The sequence below is a fragment of the Convolutriloba macropyga genome, chromosome 6 (genome assembly GCF_964194025.1).
Source record: "Convolutriloba macropyga chromosome 6, txConMacr16.3, whole genome shotgun sequence".
Taxonomy (NCBI): domain Eukaryota; kingdom Metazoa; phylum Xenacoelomorpha; order Acoela; family Convolutidae; genus Convolutriloba; species Convolutriloba macropyga.
The window spans coordinates 46,799,681-46,817,195 of NC_134473.1; the positions used below are offsets into that span (position 1 = coordinate 46,799,681).

The 17,515-nt window shown below is 37.2% G+C and overlaps 2 protein-coding genes across 2 annotated transcripts in view; one reads left to right on the top strand and one right to left on the bottom strand.

The window, feature by feature from the left end:
• Positions 1-17,515, bottom strand: part of LOC142341003 (MOB-like protein phocein) — a 307,874-nt gene that overhangs the window by 176,216 nt on the left and 114,143 nt on the right. The window lies entirely within an intron of this gene.
• LOC142341710 (endoribonuclease Dicer-S-like) overlaps positions 1-17,515 on the top strand; it is an 88,900-nt gene that overhangs the window by 41,743 nt on the left and 29,642 nt on the right. Inside the window, 2 exon segments of the mRNA XM_075392869.1 lie at positions 13,126-13,187; positions 13,339-13,611. Coding sequence (XP_075248984.1) covers positions 13,126-13,187; positions 13,339-13,611 — 335 coding nt within the window.

A 17,515-nucleotide genomic window follows, 5' to 3' on the forward strand; every position in this document is an offset into this window, starting at 1 on the left:
GGGTGTGATATCCCCTAAAAGGATATCATATTTATCATACCATTTTTGGCCTTCAAACTTTCCAACCATTTATAGATTCAGTAAATATAAATATTTAAGTCCCATGTATGTTCTATTTATACAATAGATGTAAACTTTTGTTTTGATATACTCTCACTGTACACAAAGAACGGATGTTATTTTTGTCCAACTAATATAAGCTGTGCTAACAATCACGAGAGGAACTAGATCTGACACACCGAAGTTAGTAACTCTCAAGATCAGTAATAGAAAGATCAGAAACTTTTATCTTTTCACCAACAAGTTTAGCCAACAAGCCACAGAAAGAGAAAAAATCGTCGACCCTGCTCCGAAGATTAAACCGCTTAAGCAAAAGAGTTATATCCACTTAAATTCAAACAGCATTGTTAATGAATAAAATCATGCATAGTTAGAACGGGAAAATGAAAATTATTCATACTGCAAGTACAACATATTACATGGTGACAGGAGTGGGAGTCCCCCGTTAGTTCATTGCTCTTCAGTTCTCCTGTGCAGTACATAGGCCAACAGCAGAGGTACCAAGCCAAAGCAGAGAACAACCCCGACAAGTGACAATATCGAAAATTGCAAAGTATTGTTGCTCTGGTCAGCGGTGTCCTCATCAAAGTCAACGGGTCAACCCTTCATTCTCTCTTTTGCCCAAACATTCAAATTTGGAAAAATGTTCCGTTGCGAAAACACATGACAATGACGTCGAACACAGTAATGTTGGAACACATGATCTGAAAATCTCAATCCAAATTTGGCAAGGACATCTGAACACAAACATGAACTTCTCACTAGGCAAAATTGACCATTTCAAGTAGATATTTATTGACTACTAATATTAATAATAAACATCCTGAACATACATCTCTAAATAAATACAACGAAACTAAATACGAATCAATAAGTAGCATCACAATAACTAGCATGACGGAACTGTCTCTACATCTACCAATTCTGCTCATCTTAGGACCTCTAGCGTCAGCCACTGAATCACATGATTACTTGTCGAAAGGCCTCATCGTTCACAAGGAGACTAAGATCCTCCGAGCGGAAAAATTTGTCAATGTCGGGTTTCTAATACCGTTCCCGACATACCACAGAACAACACTAAACTCCACAGAAAAACTTCTGAAAAAATTGGCCAGCGTGTGGACACTGCCTTTGGCATTCTGTCCCATGGATTTTTCGACAAATTTCAATTCTTCGGATAGCGCATTCAACATGAACTGGATGGTGAAGAAGATCAAAGAGGAATCAAAGGGCGCCGACGCAGAAGTTGAACAACTACAAAAAACGACAGCGGAGTTGCTATCACCACATGAAGAAAATCGAGCTAGACGATCTTCAGGAAGCAGTATTGGCACAGCTTCACTGTTAGCTGGAGTCGGACTCTTTGGCCCAAGAGTAATCCTCCAAGCCTTTGGAGGAGATTGTGGAATTACAGGAATTTTCGGAGGATGTCAACAGTATGCAAGGAAAAATGCTGAAAACATCGACAGATTGGGACAGTACACAGCAGCGCTCACTGATCACGTCCTCGAAATGCAGGGAGAAGCAAACGAGAAATTCTACCTAATCTCCATTGAGCTAAAGGAAATCCAAGAAATCCAGAAACAAATGATAGAAACTCAGAACGCAAACTGGAAAGTGGTCGAGGGTCAATTCCAAGTAATCGAGCAAAACTTTCACGTCCTGAGGGATTGCACTCAAATGCTATTCTCGAACCAGCAACTCAATTTCATTTTTGATACCATAGCCTCCCTCCTATCGATCTTGTATACTGACAACAAGAGTTATAAATCTGCTCTATATGCTTAAAAGTCAATTTCCTGAACTCCATACCGATCTTACTAGGCAAAAGACTGCCGATGTCTCTCGTTCCACGAGAATCACTAATCGCCATTTTGGACTCTGTGTATCAACACCAAAAGGAAGCAACCGACCGACTTACACTGGCAATACCAATGAGAGATATCATGTCGTATTATGACGCTCAACTTCTAAGTGAGGTCCCGTCGATGGAACATGGACTACTCTTGACCCTATCCATACCACTATCATCAGGACAGACAGCATTTATGTCTATCGAGCTCAACTAGTGCCTATGCCGCAGAGAGAACCATCGGGAGCCATTCAATGGGTAATTGAAGGCCCATACATGGCGTGGTCCGATGACTCGATGGAGACATCAGTACTCAGTGAGGAACAATTTTCGAAATGTTTGGGATCAGCTAGACACAAGATCTGCCACCAGACAATGCAGACACACCTCGGACAGTCTTCTTGTCTTGCAACTCTTAAATTCCATAATGCTCTTACAGCTTTGACAGTGTGTGACACTGAGCAAATCCAGAGAAAGCTGTCAATCTGGGCTATGGAATTTGGCTGATTACTTCAGCTTCAGATGCATTCACACTCAAAGAATTCTCATCCGGAAAAGATAGTGTCTCCCTGGCCAAAGATCATCCAGGCTGTAATGTTTGCATCATCACACTAGTGTGGAACCCAGCTGATAAGCAAGAACATAAGGATTCGCCCAGATCTCCAGACCTGCAAAATTCCAACAAGTCGAATCAAGGTCCAACTACCGGACCCACTAGAGTACTTGATATCAGCAACGCCACCTGTAGAAGTGCTACCCTACTTCGAGACCAAAGCACAAGCAAATGTAGCGATGATGAAAAGTGTCAAACGAGAACTGGCCCAAAACCACCAAGTCGTGGTGAAGTCGAGTCAACTAGCTGACATTGCGAAGCCAATAGCACATCAAATGCAAATGTTGAAACCGACCTTAGTGAACAAATGGATACCTATGTTCCACTCCGACTATCAATCACTCTAACTCTAATGTTTGTTGGAAGTTTAGCACTCCATATACTGGCAATCTACCTATATCATAGGGTCGCAATTTTCAAGAGGTTCACTCCCAGCTTCCTAAGTTTTGGAAAAAATGCGATACCTCTGAAACCAGTAATGACTATCGCAGACCAACACAAAGATCAACTCAAAGAGCACGCTACCAAACTAGGGAAAACCATGGCTGTTTTGACGGAGAAACAACTAGCGAACTTCAACCGTCGGACACAGTCGCAACCACCTAGCAGACGTCACTCGTTTGCATCAGGGCAGTCAATGAGCAAGAGCGAACTCGATCAATGTGGGGACGAGCTACGAGTGGAACTCCAGCCTGATACCATCAATGAGTCGTCCATTTAAGCTCATAAGTTCAGGCTTCATCTTTCTATTCTCATTTGAGATCAAGTTTTATACAAAAAAACTAAAAACGGGCGTACAAAAAAACGTGTAATCATATTTATATTGAGTGGCGCTTAACCCTTTGTCCAAATTTTTATTTCTGCAGTCATATAATTTTATAAATCTTGTGTAAAAATTTTCCATAGAAAATTTCTTCATCAAAGAGTGGTAGTGTGATATCCCCTAAAAGGATATCATATTTATCATACCATTTTTGGTCTTCAAACTTTCCAACCATTTATAGATTCGGTAAATATAAATATACAATAGATGTAAACTTTTGTTTTGATATACTCTCACTGTACACAAAGAACGGATGTTATTTTTGTCCAACTAATATAAGCTGTGCTAACAATCACGAGAGGAACTAGATCTGACACACCGAAGTTAGTAAATCTCAAGATCAGTAATAGAAAGATCAGAAACTTTTATCTTTACACCAACAAGCCACAGAAAGAGAAAAAATCGTCGACCCTGCTCCGAAGATTAAACCGCTCGAGCAAAAGAGTTATATCCACTTATATTCAAACAGCATTGTTAATGAATAAAATCAAGCATAGTTAGAACGGGAAAATGAAAATTATTCATACTGCAAGTACAACATATTACATGGTGACAGGAGTGGGAGTCCCCCGTTAGTTCATTGCTCTTCAGTTCTCCTGTGCAGTACATAGGCCAACAGCAGAGGTACCAAGCCAAACCAGAGAACAACCCCGACAAGTGACAATATCGAAAATTGCAAAGTATCGCTGCTCTGGTCAGCGGTGTCCTCATCAAAGTCAACGGGGCAACCCTCCATTCTCTCTTTCGACCAAACATTCAAATTTGGAAAATATGTTCCGTTGCGACAACACATGACAATGACGTCGAACACAGTAATGTTGGAACAAATGATCTGAAAATCTCAATCCAAATTGGGCAAGGACATCTGAACACAAACATGAACTTCCCACTAGCCAAAATTGACCATTTTAAGTAGATATTTATTGACTACTAATATTAATATTAAACATCCTGAACCAACATCTCTAAATAAATACAACGAAACTAAATACGAATCACTTATTGGCGATGAGGAATTTTTTCGTCATCAAAATTTCATCTTTTTCAGAGCTAGGGATGCCGAATATTTGTCATGTCATAGGGTAGTGGATAAGAAACAAGATAACTGTTGTCAGTCCCCCAACTTCTACCCGCTGTTTTGCAATTTCACGCCAAAGGGCTTGCTAGTCTGTATTTTACAAATATGTTCTCATAGCCTAACGTTCGGGAGGCCGAATTTTTTGTCATATTAATAATGCACTCTAAAATTATATATGCTCTGAAAGCACACAAATAGGGATGGTGGTCAGCGTGTTGGTATAGAATTTTTTGTCACATTTCTAATGTATTCTAAAATAATGTATTCTGAGCACAAAAAATGAGGATAAAGGTCGCCGTCTTGTTATAGAACAATAGAATGTTAAATTGATTGAGCAGAAATTGGTTATCACCTTTTCCGATGTAAAATGAAATTTTTTGTAATTTGATTTTGAGAATAATATCAATTCTCTATAACTGGTATGAAAGATTGCTTGTAATTGTTAGTTGATCGATAGGCGGGGCAATTCAATTTAAGGGTGTAGCTTAGAAATTTTTTGTTAAAAGAATTTGGACCTTCGAAACCGCGACCTAATGAACTAACCATTGAACTACAACGGCGTTGTTAGTCAACCGCTAACTATCACTTTTATAGTAGCAACAAACTTCATTTGAGAATGAGAGCTACTGAAATCACTCAAATGGAGAAAGTTACTTAAAAAGTCCGAGAATGTTTTTGAAAAAGCGCAAAAATGGTCAAGCGGAAATTTCGCATAAAAGAGACCAACACATTTACAATAATTGCCTTAAACTTTAGTCAACGGTGCTTCAAACTTTAGCCGTTGTGGCGTAGTGGTGAAGATAGGTGGAGGCTATCTTGGAGGTCGCCGGTTCGAGCACCTATTAGGTTGGTGTTTTTGCACCCATAAAAAATTCTAAGCTACACCCCTAAATTAAATCCCCTCGTTTGTCGTTCGAGAGCAATTCTTCCGACGATAGTTGGTTTTTGTTTCGTGTGATTTTGATGTCATCTTTTAAACTAAGAAGTTTGGAGATACAATTGCGACGTAAAACTTTAAAACTTTTAGTTGCTCAAATTTTCTGTGGCGCTTTCTCCAACAAAAATCCTTGTCGTGTCTACCTACCTGTGGGTAATTTTTGGCTTACTGTTGAGCAGTTTGTTATGGTTTCCGAGCTGAAAATTGCACAAAAAAACATTTTTTGGAACTCAGCAAAATTATTCGAGCGTGGCAGTTTCCAGTGCTTTTTTGGGCTACATTGTCTCAAATCCTTTCAGCGGGCTGACCGTTCAGGGTATGGCCAGCTACGTTTCTAATTTTATTATTTTCTTGTAGTTAGAGACCCGTCAGAATGATAACCCATATGCTGAGCTGAAAACTAATACAAGTTATATAAACTCCAAATTATGAAAATTTGTAATTTCCTATCAGTTAGCTTACTGATTTGGACAAACAGTGCAGCAGAAAAGAAGCACAATCGCAAAACTGTTTCAGGTTTACTGATCGTTACAACCAATCGGTAAAAGTTTTCAAATTGTTCATATTTTACTAATAGTTATAAAAATAATGCATTTTTTTTCACGAATGTCTAAAAATTTGCAACCAGTGTCTATTAGCCTATCACAAAGTGGCCAAAGAGCTTAAAAATGTGAAACAATTTTTATTACTGAGAGACAGACAACCAAAGTATTACAAAAATATGAAAAAGCGCTTCAGCTTAAAGAATTACGAGTATCCTCAACAATCTGCTTTTGAAAACAAAGTGATCTGCATTATTAATTGCTCTCGAAGAGAGGGAATTATTGTAAATGTATGTCTTTTTCCGACTCGAAGAGGAGTATTGAAATTCTACAGGTTTTTACGACTAGAAAAGGAGTATTGAGATTCTACAGGTTTTTACGACTAGAAGAGGAGTACTGAGATTCTACAGGTTTTTACGACTAGAAGAGGAGTATTGAGATTCTACAGGTTTTTACGAGTCGAAGAGGAGTATTGAGATTCTACAGGTTTTTACGACTAGAGGAGTAGTGAGATTCTACAGATTTTTACGACTAGAAAATGAGTATTGAGATTCTACAGGTTTTTACTAGAAGAGGAGTATTGAGATTCTACAGGTTTTTACGACTCGAAGAGAAGTATTGAGATTCTACAGGTTTTTACGACTAGAAAAGAGGTATTGAGATTCTACAGGTTGTTACGACTAGAAAAGGAGTATTGGGATTCTACAGGTTTTTACGACTCGAAGAGGAGTTTTGAGATTCTACAGGTTTTTACGACTAGAGGAGTATTGAGATTCTACCGGTTTTTACGACTCGAAGAGGAGTTTTGAGATTCTACAGGTTTTTACGACTAGAGGATTTTTGAGATTCTACCGATTTTACACTCGAAGAGGAGTAATGAGATCCTACAGGTTTTTACGGCTAGAAGAGTAGTGAGATTCTACAGGTTTTTACGACTAGAAAATGAGTATTGAGATTCTACAGGTTTTTACTAGAAAAGGAGTATTGAGATTCTACAGGTTTTTACGACTCGAAGAGGAGTATTGAGATTCTACAGGTTTTTACGACTTCATGAGTATTGAGATTCTACAGGTTTTTACGACTAGAAAAGGAGTATTGATATTCTACAGCTTTTTACGACTAGAAGAGGAGTATTGAGATTCTACAGGTTTTTTACGACTAGAAGAGAAGTATTGAGATTCTACAGGTTTTTACGACTAGAAAAGAGGTATTGAGATTCTACAGTTTGTTACGACTAGAAAAGGAGTATTGAGATTCTACAGGTTTTTACGACTCGAAGAGAAGTATTGAGATTCTACAGGTTTTTACGACTCGAAGAGAAGTATTGAGATTCTACAGGTTTTTACGAATAGAGGAGTATTGAGATTCTACCGGTTTTTACGACTCGGAGAGGAGTTTTGAGATTCTACAGGTTTTTACGACTAGATGATTTTTGAGATTCTACCGTTTTTACACTCGAAGAGGAGTAATGAGATCCTACAGGTTTTTACGACTAGAGGAGTATTGAGATTCTACCGGTTTTTACGACTCGAAGAGGAGTATTGAGATTCTACAGGTTTTTACGACTAGAGGAGTATTGAGATTCTACCGGTTTTTACGACTCGAAGAGGAGTTTTGAGATTCTACAGGTTTTTACTAGAGGATTTTTGAGATTCTACCGATTTTACACTCGAAGAGGAGTAATGAGATCCTACAGGTTTTTACGGCTAGAGGAGTAGTGAGATTCTACAAGTTTTTACGACTAGGAAATGAGTATTGAGATTCTACAGGTTTTTACTAGAAAAGGAGTATTGAGATTCTACAGGTTTTTACGACTCAAAGAGGAGTATTGAGATTCTACAGGTTTTTACGACTTGATGAGTATTGAGATTCTACAGGTTTTTACGACTAGAAAAGGAGTATTGATATTCTACAGCTTTTTACGACTAGAAGAGGAGTATTGAGATTCTACAGATTTTTTACGACTAGAAGAGAAGTATTGAGATTCTACAGGTTTTTACGACTAGAAAAGAGGTATTGAGATTCTACAGGTTGTTACGACTAGAAAAGGAGTATTGAGATTCTACAGGTTTTTACGACTCGAAGAGAAGTATTGAGATTCTACAGGTTTTAACGACTAGAGGAGTATTGAGATTCTACCGGTTTTTACGACTCGGAGAGGAGTTTTGAGATTCTACAGGTTTTTACGACTAGAGGATTTTTGAGATTCTACCGTTTTTACACTCGAAGAGGAGTAATGAGATCCTACAGGTTTTTACGACTAGAAGAGGAGTATTGAGATTCTACAGGTTTTTACGACTAGAAAAAGAGTATTGAGATTCTATAGGTTTTTACGACTCGAAGAGGAGTATTGAGATTCTACAGGTTTTTACGACTAGAGGAGTATCGAGATTCTACCGTTTTTTTTTCACTCGAAGAGGAGTAATGAGATCCTACAGGTTTTTACGACTAGAAGAGGAGTAATGAGATCCTACAGGTTTTTACGACTAGAAGAGGAGTATTGAGATTCTACAGGTTTTTACGACTAGAAAAGGAGTATTGAGATTCTATAGGTTTCTACGACTCGAAGAGGAGTATTGAGATTCTACAGGTTTTTACGACTAGAGGAGTATCGAGATTCTACCGGTTTTTACGACTCGAAGAGGAGTTTTGAGATTCTACAGGTTTTTACGACTAGAGGATTTTTGAGATTCTACCGATTTTACACTCGAAGAGGAGTAATGAGATCCTACAGGTTTTTACGGCTAGAGGAGTAGTGAGATTCTACAGGTTTTTACGACTAGGAAATGAGTATTGAGATTCTACAGGTTTTTACTAGAAAAGGAGTATTGAGATTCTACAGGTTTTTACGACTCAAAGAGGAGTATTGAGATTCTACAGGTTTTTACGACTTGATGAGTATTGAGATTCTACAGGTTTTTAGAAGAGGAGTTTTGAGATTCTACAGCTTTTTACGACTCGAAGAGGAGTATTGAAATTCTACAGGTTTTCACGACTAGAAGAGGAGGTTTGAGATTCTACAGGTTTTTACGACTAGAGGAGGAGTAATGAGATCCTACAGGTTTTTACGACTAGAAGAGGCGTATTGAGATTCTACAGGTTTTGACTAGAAGAAGAGTATTGAAATTCTGCAGGTTTTTCCGACTGGAAGAGGAGGTTTGAGATTCTACAGGTTTTTACGACTAGAAGAGGAGTAATGAGATTCTACAGGTTTTGACTAGAAGAAGAGTATTGAAATTCTGCAGGCTTTTCCGACTGGAAGAGGAGGTTTGAGATTCTACAGGTTTTTACGACTAGAAGAGGAGTAATGAGATTTACGACTAGAAGAGGAGTATTGAGATTCGACAGGTTTTTACGACTCGAAGAGGGTTATTGAGATTCTACAGGTATTTACGACTCAAAGAGGAGTATTGAAATTCTACAGGTTTTTTTGACTCGAAGATGAGTATTGGAATTCTACAGGTTTATACGACCAGGAGAGGAGTATTGAGATTTTACAGGTTTTTACGACTCGAAGTTGAGTTTTGAGATTCTACAGGTTTTTTCAGATAAAGTCATGACATTTGTCATCGGATATTTGTTTTTGAACCTTGACTTCTGTTTTCGAACTGTGGGCTTTAAAATTAGCTTAAAATGTAATGAATAGTAATTAACAACTGTGTGTTATATTCAAGGTTGAAAAGTCATTTCGATGATGTTTGATCGCTTATAAGTCCCTCCAACCTATCTAAATTACCCCTCCCCCAACTGCCCGCCCACCGCACACACACGCAACTAGAACCGCCCCCCCCCCCCCAAAAAAAAATATAAAAAAACCACCTACCTACTCACATTTCTACCACAATTGTTTTTTTACTGTTTTTTGCTTTTCTTATAGCTAGTGTTTGTTTTCTTTGCGCGACTGAGTCGTTTCCGGTTTTCTACCGGCTGTTTTTTAGCTGACGCAAGTTTTTTCATAATTTGTGCTTTTGACTTTTGTTTTCGAACATTGACTTAAAACACGCGCATATTTTGAAATGCCGAAAGTCTGCAGTGCCAGAAGTCTAAAATGCCAGAAGTTGCTAATTAGCCAGAAGTTGGCTTTTGTCATTTTAAAACGTGCGTGTTTCGTGTTTTAAGCATGGTTACATGACTCTGCAGAAGTCAGTTCGAAATTCTGACTTAATATCTCGAACCGCTTCGTGGTTCTCGATAAACGCCAGAAGTTCTCAGTGTCTTCAAGAAGGGTCACGTAACCATTACCTCTGATTCAGAACGTTGATTTCTGTTTTGGAACGTTGGATTTTAACAGTAGCTGAGTTTGAGATGAATATAAATTATGAACAGCTCGTAGCATTCGAGGTCAAATGGTCATAATGTGAATTTGTAGTCCTATATAAAACCCCTCCACTTATTTTTAAACTCCTCTGCCTAACACCCCTCTGCACCACCCACTGCCTAACTACCCCCCACTGCTTACTTACCCCTCTCCCAAATACTTCCTGCCTAAACTCTCCCCCTGCCATTACTCCCTAGCCCCCAACCCATCCATTTAACCCCAAACACATTTTCCCCTAACTGTCCTCCCCCGCCCATCCATATTCCTTACTTAAATTGGTTGTTTCTTGCTGTAGATTGCTGTTTTCTTCGATGTTTCCTAAATAGGTAGGGTGACTTACGACTTTTTTTGCACGACTCCTCAAGTCGATACTGGTATTATAGGTGTTATTTTTATGCAAAATTTTCGCTTGACCGTTTTTTTGACTTGAGTGATTTTTACACCCTTGACTTTTTGCGATTTGCTTGATCTAAAGTTCTATCTCATTCACAATTTCAAGCAGCTGAATTCAATTGGCGGCAGTTAACTAATAAAAGAGAACTGAAAAGTGCGGCAAATTTGGTGCGTTTTTTCACTTTAAATCTTAATAGTGGTATAAATTAACCTCCCGTCAGGTTACTTGAAGCCCTCTTGTGAATTTTAATTCCATTCATGCTAATCCCACCCCCACCGACTGAAGCAGGCTGCTACAAGAGCTCCAGAAAGTCGTTCAAGAGCAATTCTTCGGTTATATTTGTGATTAAAAATGTGCCGGTTATGTTTGTGTTAGTCGGTTATGTTTGTGTTTGAAAATGTGCTTTTTTTGCGCTTGCTTTTTTGTTAGTTAACGAAAAAACATAGTGCAGGAAATCAAACTGTACTCTATTTGTCTACCGCATTTTTAGGAATGATTAATTTTGTTGCCCTTACTTTCTTTTTATTCCTGGGTTTAGCATTTTAACAAAAATGGGAATTCAATATTAAATTGCAAAAGGCTGTTTTCCAATGTAACTTTTCATAACTGATGAATAGCCGCCGTCAACCTCTCAAACGACTATGATTTAGGTGCTCTCTTTTACAATCCAAGGAATTTGAATTGTATCGGCGCGCTCTCTGTGTTTTAAGATCTGTTCACACATTTTCATGATTTGAATTTGAATTGTATCGGGTGCTCTCTTTGTTTTAAGATCTGTTCACACATTTTCATGATTTTTGAAGTCAAATTGGAGTAGCGATTTTGGTCATGCCGAAGCAGGAAGTGGAGCGAAAAAGCGAGTGGTTTTGCGACGTGAAAATTGTTTGCTCTAAAATTAAATTGCAGTGGGAAAACCGTGTTCGAACAAAAACCCGCCTCGCTTGTGGTTTTTTGTTTACATGCGGCAATTTCACTTTGATTTTTACTGTTTTTGGATCCGTTTTTTTTAAATGGTTTTCCCAATCCATTCATAGTTCATTCCAGGCCTAGTTTTTGTTTGAACCAAGTTTTCATTTCTCGCTAGTGTTTTGTTATTATGCGGCATTATGACATTGATTTTCTGTTTTTTTTTAAATTTTTTATCTGATTTTTTTAGGAAGGGTTTTCCCAATTCGTTCTTAGTCCGTTCTAGGTCTAGTTTTTTGTTTAGTCAATGAAAATTGTACGTTAAGACTTTTCTGGCTATGTTTACAATTCAAAGAATTTGAATTGTATTGGGGCGCTGTGTTTTTAAGATGTGTTCACACATTTTTCAATGACTTTGATCTTTCAAAACGGGATAAATAAGTAAAGCCCTGCGGGCATTAAGTTTGATCAGAGGCCCAAAGTGGGCTTTAGTAGTGTTTCAAGTGCTTAGAGCGGTACAGCTGCTGGGATGGCCTTAATTTAAGATGAAAACGTCATTTTGGACCGATTTGAGAAACAAAAATTGGTTTCGAGCTTATTTTTGAAATAGGTTTATTTAAAGGAATCAAATTTTGCCTTAGGGGTAAAAGCTTCAAGAGTTTTAGCAATGAGTATGTTTTTGTTTAGTTTGTTTGATTGTTTTAGTTTCACAATTTTTTGAGTTGATTTTGTTTATATTTTGGCTAGCATTGTTCAATTGATCTACTGATCAGGTAGAGTACTTCTAAGGTTTTCATTCAATCTTTGAATTGTATTTCAGGACTTGTCCTGCTATATTTCTTAATTCGTTTACCTTTGTTTTACATAAGTCACGATTTTCACGTTTGACTTCTGACTTACCTCACTCACTGTTTCAACTGACTGGATTCTAAATTCACGCATTGAATTACGCAATGTAGTGAATACTTACAATGTCAGCAGAGAAAAATCAAAAGAAACAGGATAAACCGATAATGATCGTTCATTAAGTCATAGTGCATTAGGTTATCAAAGTTCATTAGAGCGATTGCCAGCTCATATTAGTATTAAGCTTAATACCCTTCAGTTTAGAAGCTGAAGTAAGTATAGGTTTAGAATCTAACTGAAACTGCACACTGAATTATAGAACACTTTTTGAAACATAGGAAAATTTTTTGAAACTTAGGAAACGGCTATGTTTCTTATAATTAATCATTTATTTCGGATTGCTTCAAGCCAATTATGAACATTTATGCATACTTTGTTTGGACGCTTATGTGAAATCAAATTCGATTGGTCTCATTTTGTTTATTCTAATGATTTTCGACATACGCGATTATTGATGGATTGGAACGAGGCCGTTGGGCGGCAGAGTGAAACGTTCAATAAGCAGTGTGGGAAAGCATTTGCCGGATGTTCCCTATTTGACCAGCAATAAAATTTGTATATTTTGATACATCTGAAATTTTCACTAGCACCGTTTTAGTAAAAGGATATCACTAAACAGTTTGACAATGAGCTCGAATATGTTAATTAACTATGCTCTTTTCAAATCAAATAACTCCGAATAATTTGTGATTTTAGGCAAAAAGAATGTGGACTGTTGGACGCAGGCGGATTGGTCGGACGCGTTGGAGAGCAACCAGGTCTGTTAAATTAGTTGAACTCGTCTATTTCACTTTGTGAGTTTCATCTCTGAAGCTCATTATTGTTTTTCGTCCCACCATTTGTGCATAAAAGCCATCTGTGTTGTTCTTTTTAGCTATGAAAAACTTAAAACATTTTAAATATCTTTAGGTGCTTGTGATGACGGCCCAAGTATTGGCGAATGCTTTAAATCAGGGCTATATGCAATTCACAGACATCAATCTGTTGATATTTGACGAGTGTCATCACGCCACTAAGAACCACCCCTACAAAGTAATTATGAGAGATTACGCCGAGGTCAAGCAGAAGCTGTGTGAGAGGGATGATGACAGCGGCGTTCAATCGGTTATGCCCAAAATTCTTGGCTTGACTGCTTGCATCTTTACCGCTAAAGTGAAAACTGTTACCGCTATGGAGAATAGGGTTAGTTGGTTACAATATGATACTCACGTATTCTTCCTTTTACTTCATCATAAAACCTTTGAAAAAATATTTAGAATGTCTATGAAATACCTTCCTAATTTCCAGCTCTTCTATTTAAAAGCAAATTTGGGTTCACAGCTTAAAGTCGTACTGTTGGCGATAATGTTTCTGTTTCAGACCAGGAGACAAAATCTAAAACGAAAATTAGCTCCTGACTAGATCTGAAAAGACGTTGGTGGCAGTAAATCATAAAATACCAAATTGTTATGATATTAGACTAAATAATGCTAAAATTCTGTTTGAAGAATGACAATCTTTTAGTTCAAATCAGCAGGTTTTTTAAATTTTTTTTCAATAATTTGGACGTACCTCAAGGATCACTTGCAGTACCAGTTCCGTTCATACTAGGTAAGCAAAGCTCCCATCATTTTGCAACAACATGATTTGATTAATTGCTCTCGAACGAAGTTTGAAGCAGTTATTATGAATGTGTTGGTCTTTTCTATGCAAATTTTTCGCTTGACCATTTTGCGCTTTTCTTCTAGAACGTTCTTTGACTTCTCAAGTGCCTTTTTCACGCTTTCGTCTTTGAGTGATCTCTATTGCTCTCACTCCGAAGTAAAGCTTGTTGCTAATATAAAGTCGGTTGCAGCATAGCAAAAATAAGGGCCAAATAGCACAGTCGGCCAGGCATAGGGTTATGAGGTGGGAGGACAATGGTTCGAATCACGGTGGAGTCAAATGTTTTTCCACCCGCCTGTCGTTCGAGAGCACTTCTTCGGAAATTAGTCTGTTTATGTTTTATAGCCGTAAAGCTATAGCTGAGGCTATTATTGGTCATCTCCTGGATTTTATTACGACTCGAAGAAGGGTATTGGTTTTATTAATTGCTCTCAAACAAAGTTTGTAGCAATTATATTAGTCCTGTCGGTCTTTTTTTTATGCGATTTTTCGCTTGACCGATTTTTCGTCTGACGCTTTTGTTCGTCCTCAAAAACGGGATAAACAGGTAGCGCCCAGTGGGCATTAAGTGCTCTTAGAGCCTTTCAGCTATGTTTCAGCTCAAACTGTTTTGGAGACTTATAATTATGATTGTGAAGAGCGGTTCTTAGAGGTTGAAGACCCCCCCCCCCCCAACTGTTGAACCCCACCCCACTATTCCCCCAAGCCCCCCCCCACCGCGCTGTTGCCCCCCCCCAACCCGACTGTTGCCACCCCCATCAGCACCTCCACCCATGGCTAGTTACTGACGAACAACCGGTCGCTAAAAACACGCAAATTTATACAAATTTTCACAATTTTTTTCAAGCTTTTTGAAAATTTTTGTCAGTTTTGTAAAACGTTTGTCATATTTTTGAGTTATATCAACCCTAGATGTCAAGGAACCCACTCTATGGTTTGCTAATAGATTACTGCACAGTTTCTAGTGGTAATAGAATGGTTTCTACATTTCAACTTCGCGAATTTTTGCAATTTTTTTGAAAAAACTTGCAAATTTTTTCAAGGTTTTTGAAAATTTTTGTCGGTTTTTAGGTTTATCCAGCATCAAGAACCAAGGAGCCTCCTCTAGAGTTTGATGATAGGTTACTGTATTGTTTCTAGACGTAATGGAATTTTTTTTCAAGATTTTAACATCACGAATTTTAGCATTTTTTTTTGAAAAAAATAGCATTTTTTAATTTTTTATAACATTTATTGTCATTATTCAAGATTTTTCAGCATCAGGGTTCAGAAAACCTGCTTATGGTTTTGATAATATGTGACTGCATAGTTTTTAGTGGTAATGGAATGGTTTTCAACTTTTTAATATCACAGTTTTTTCGATTTGTTTTTATAAAACTTGCAATTTTTTCAAGTTTTTTGACAATTTTTGTCATTTTATAGGTTGATCTAGTCTCAAGAGCCAATGAACCTCCTCTTGAGTTTGATAACAAGTTATTGTATAGTTTCTAGATGCAATGGATTGTTCTTAAAGATTTTAACAATTAACGAGTTTTAGCATCATTTTCGGCAATCTTCTTGTTTTGTTGTTTTTGTGAGGTTTTTCCAGCCTCAGAAGCCAAGAAGCCTCCTTCGAGGTTTGATTCTAAGCTGCTGCTTAGTTTCTAGAGTTAATGGAATGGTTTTCTTTATTTTAATGACTCGAGTTTTACAAATTTTTTGGTAAATTTCAATTTGAAAAATTTTTGAACATTTATTATGTTCCAAGTGTATGGATCTTTATGAGCCAGTGAAACTGTTTAAGGCTTGAAATAGGCATACTAGATGGTCTCTTGAGACAATGGAATGGTGTTCTGGAGATATTATTATCACGAGTTTTAGCAAGATTTTTTTAAAATTTGCAATTGTTTTTAAAATGTTTGAATATTTTTGTCCTTTTCTGATTTTAACAATCATTACTGGCCAAGGAAGCTTTTCAAGTCTTGCAGATGGATTACATGACTAAAATCCAGAGACAAAAAATTTTTTTGAACTTTTTTACTGCGACATGTGGAAGCTTTTTTTTGAAATTTTGCACTTTACGTTTTTTTTCTATATGATTTAGTTACTAACACGAAAACGTGAAGTTGTAGAGTCCAATCTCATCATCTCTCTTGCTCTCTCTCTCTCTCTCTCTCTCCCTCTCTCTCTCTCTCTCTCTCTCTCTCTGTGTGTGTGTGTGTTAGCTGGCGTTTCTTTCTTTTTCCTTCTCGCTCACGTTTAATCTCTCTCTCTCTCTCCTTAATTCTTTTGATGTCGTACTTCAGCGACTGTTATAGGGCGTGATGTCATTGTCTATTACCCTAATCTCAGGCTCCTTCAATTAAGCTAAATCTATCCTCACTAAACGTTGGCTAGGCACTGACGAAGCCAACCGCTCGCCGGTCGTTTGAGAGCAATTCGCCCGACGTTAGTTGGTTATTTTTAGGGTTTTTTGTTACCGGTAGTACTACTTCAGACGGCGTTTTGACCTTAAGCGAAAGAGTAAAATTACGGTGTGAAGTTATTTTTTCTGAGCGACGGAAATTTTTTGATCGTGCGCTTCGAAAAGTGCATGCCTTTTCGACTTTAAAAAGTTGTTTTTGACAGAATGCCGCATATAGACTACCATTTTTAGCCGTTTTTTGTCCAATTGTAGAAATAATTTTAATAGAAGCTGATTTAATATGTGAACTCGGATATTGCTACAACAGTGTTTTTGAGAGTCTAATAAGGAGTTTTAAATGCCTAATGAGCACGTATTTCTCAACATTTTAGTTCATTTTTCGCTTTTCTTTTTAATTAATGTCTTTATTTTTGGCTCTTGAAGCGCATTTTTTTTTCCAAAATTTTCAAAAGTCAGTGCATATGGCAATTCTTCTTCGACATTTGAAATGCCTCTTCATAAAGTGAGGTATTTTTGTACACATGCTTGCCGGATTTTGGCAGTTTTTTTGTGTAATTTTCTCAGTTTGTATGTTTTGGATTTAATTACTAGAAAGTTTTCTCGTGAAATCAGAGAACCTAATTATCTTTTACTAATAATTGAGTGATTTTGTGGCGTTCAGTATTTGGAATTTTTTTCATAAGTGCAATTTTGAACAATTTATTGACAATTTTATTGCAAAATTTTTTGTTTCCAAACTTCGAACTATGTTCCTACATTTTAATCTATACAGGAGGATGGCTACTTAATTTTATTCTAAATAAGGAAATGTAATTGTTTTCTACTTCTTTTTTTTTCAATTTGATTCTTAATTTTCAGAAATCAAGAATTAGTCTTGTTTTTCATGTGTTTTTGTTTCTGTCCTTATTCTCCGAATTCTAGAATGTATCAGTCTATCATATTCCTGAGACATATAGTTTTTATCAGTAGTTAGAAATTAGTAATTAGCCTTTTTCTTAGGTTTTTGTTTTGTTTGGAAATAATTTCGTTTGACATTGC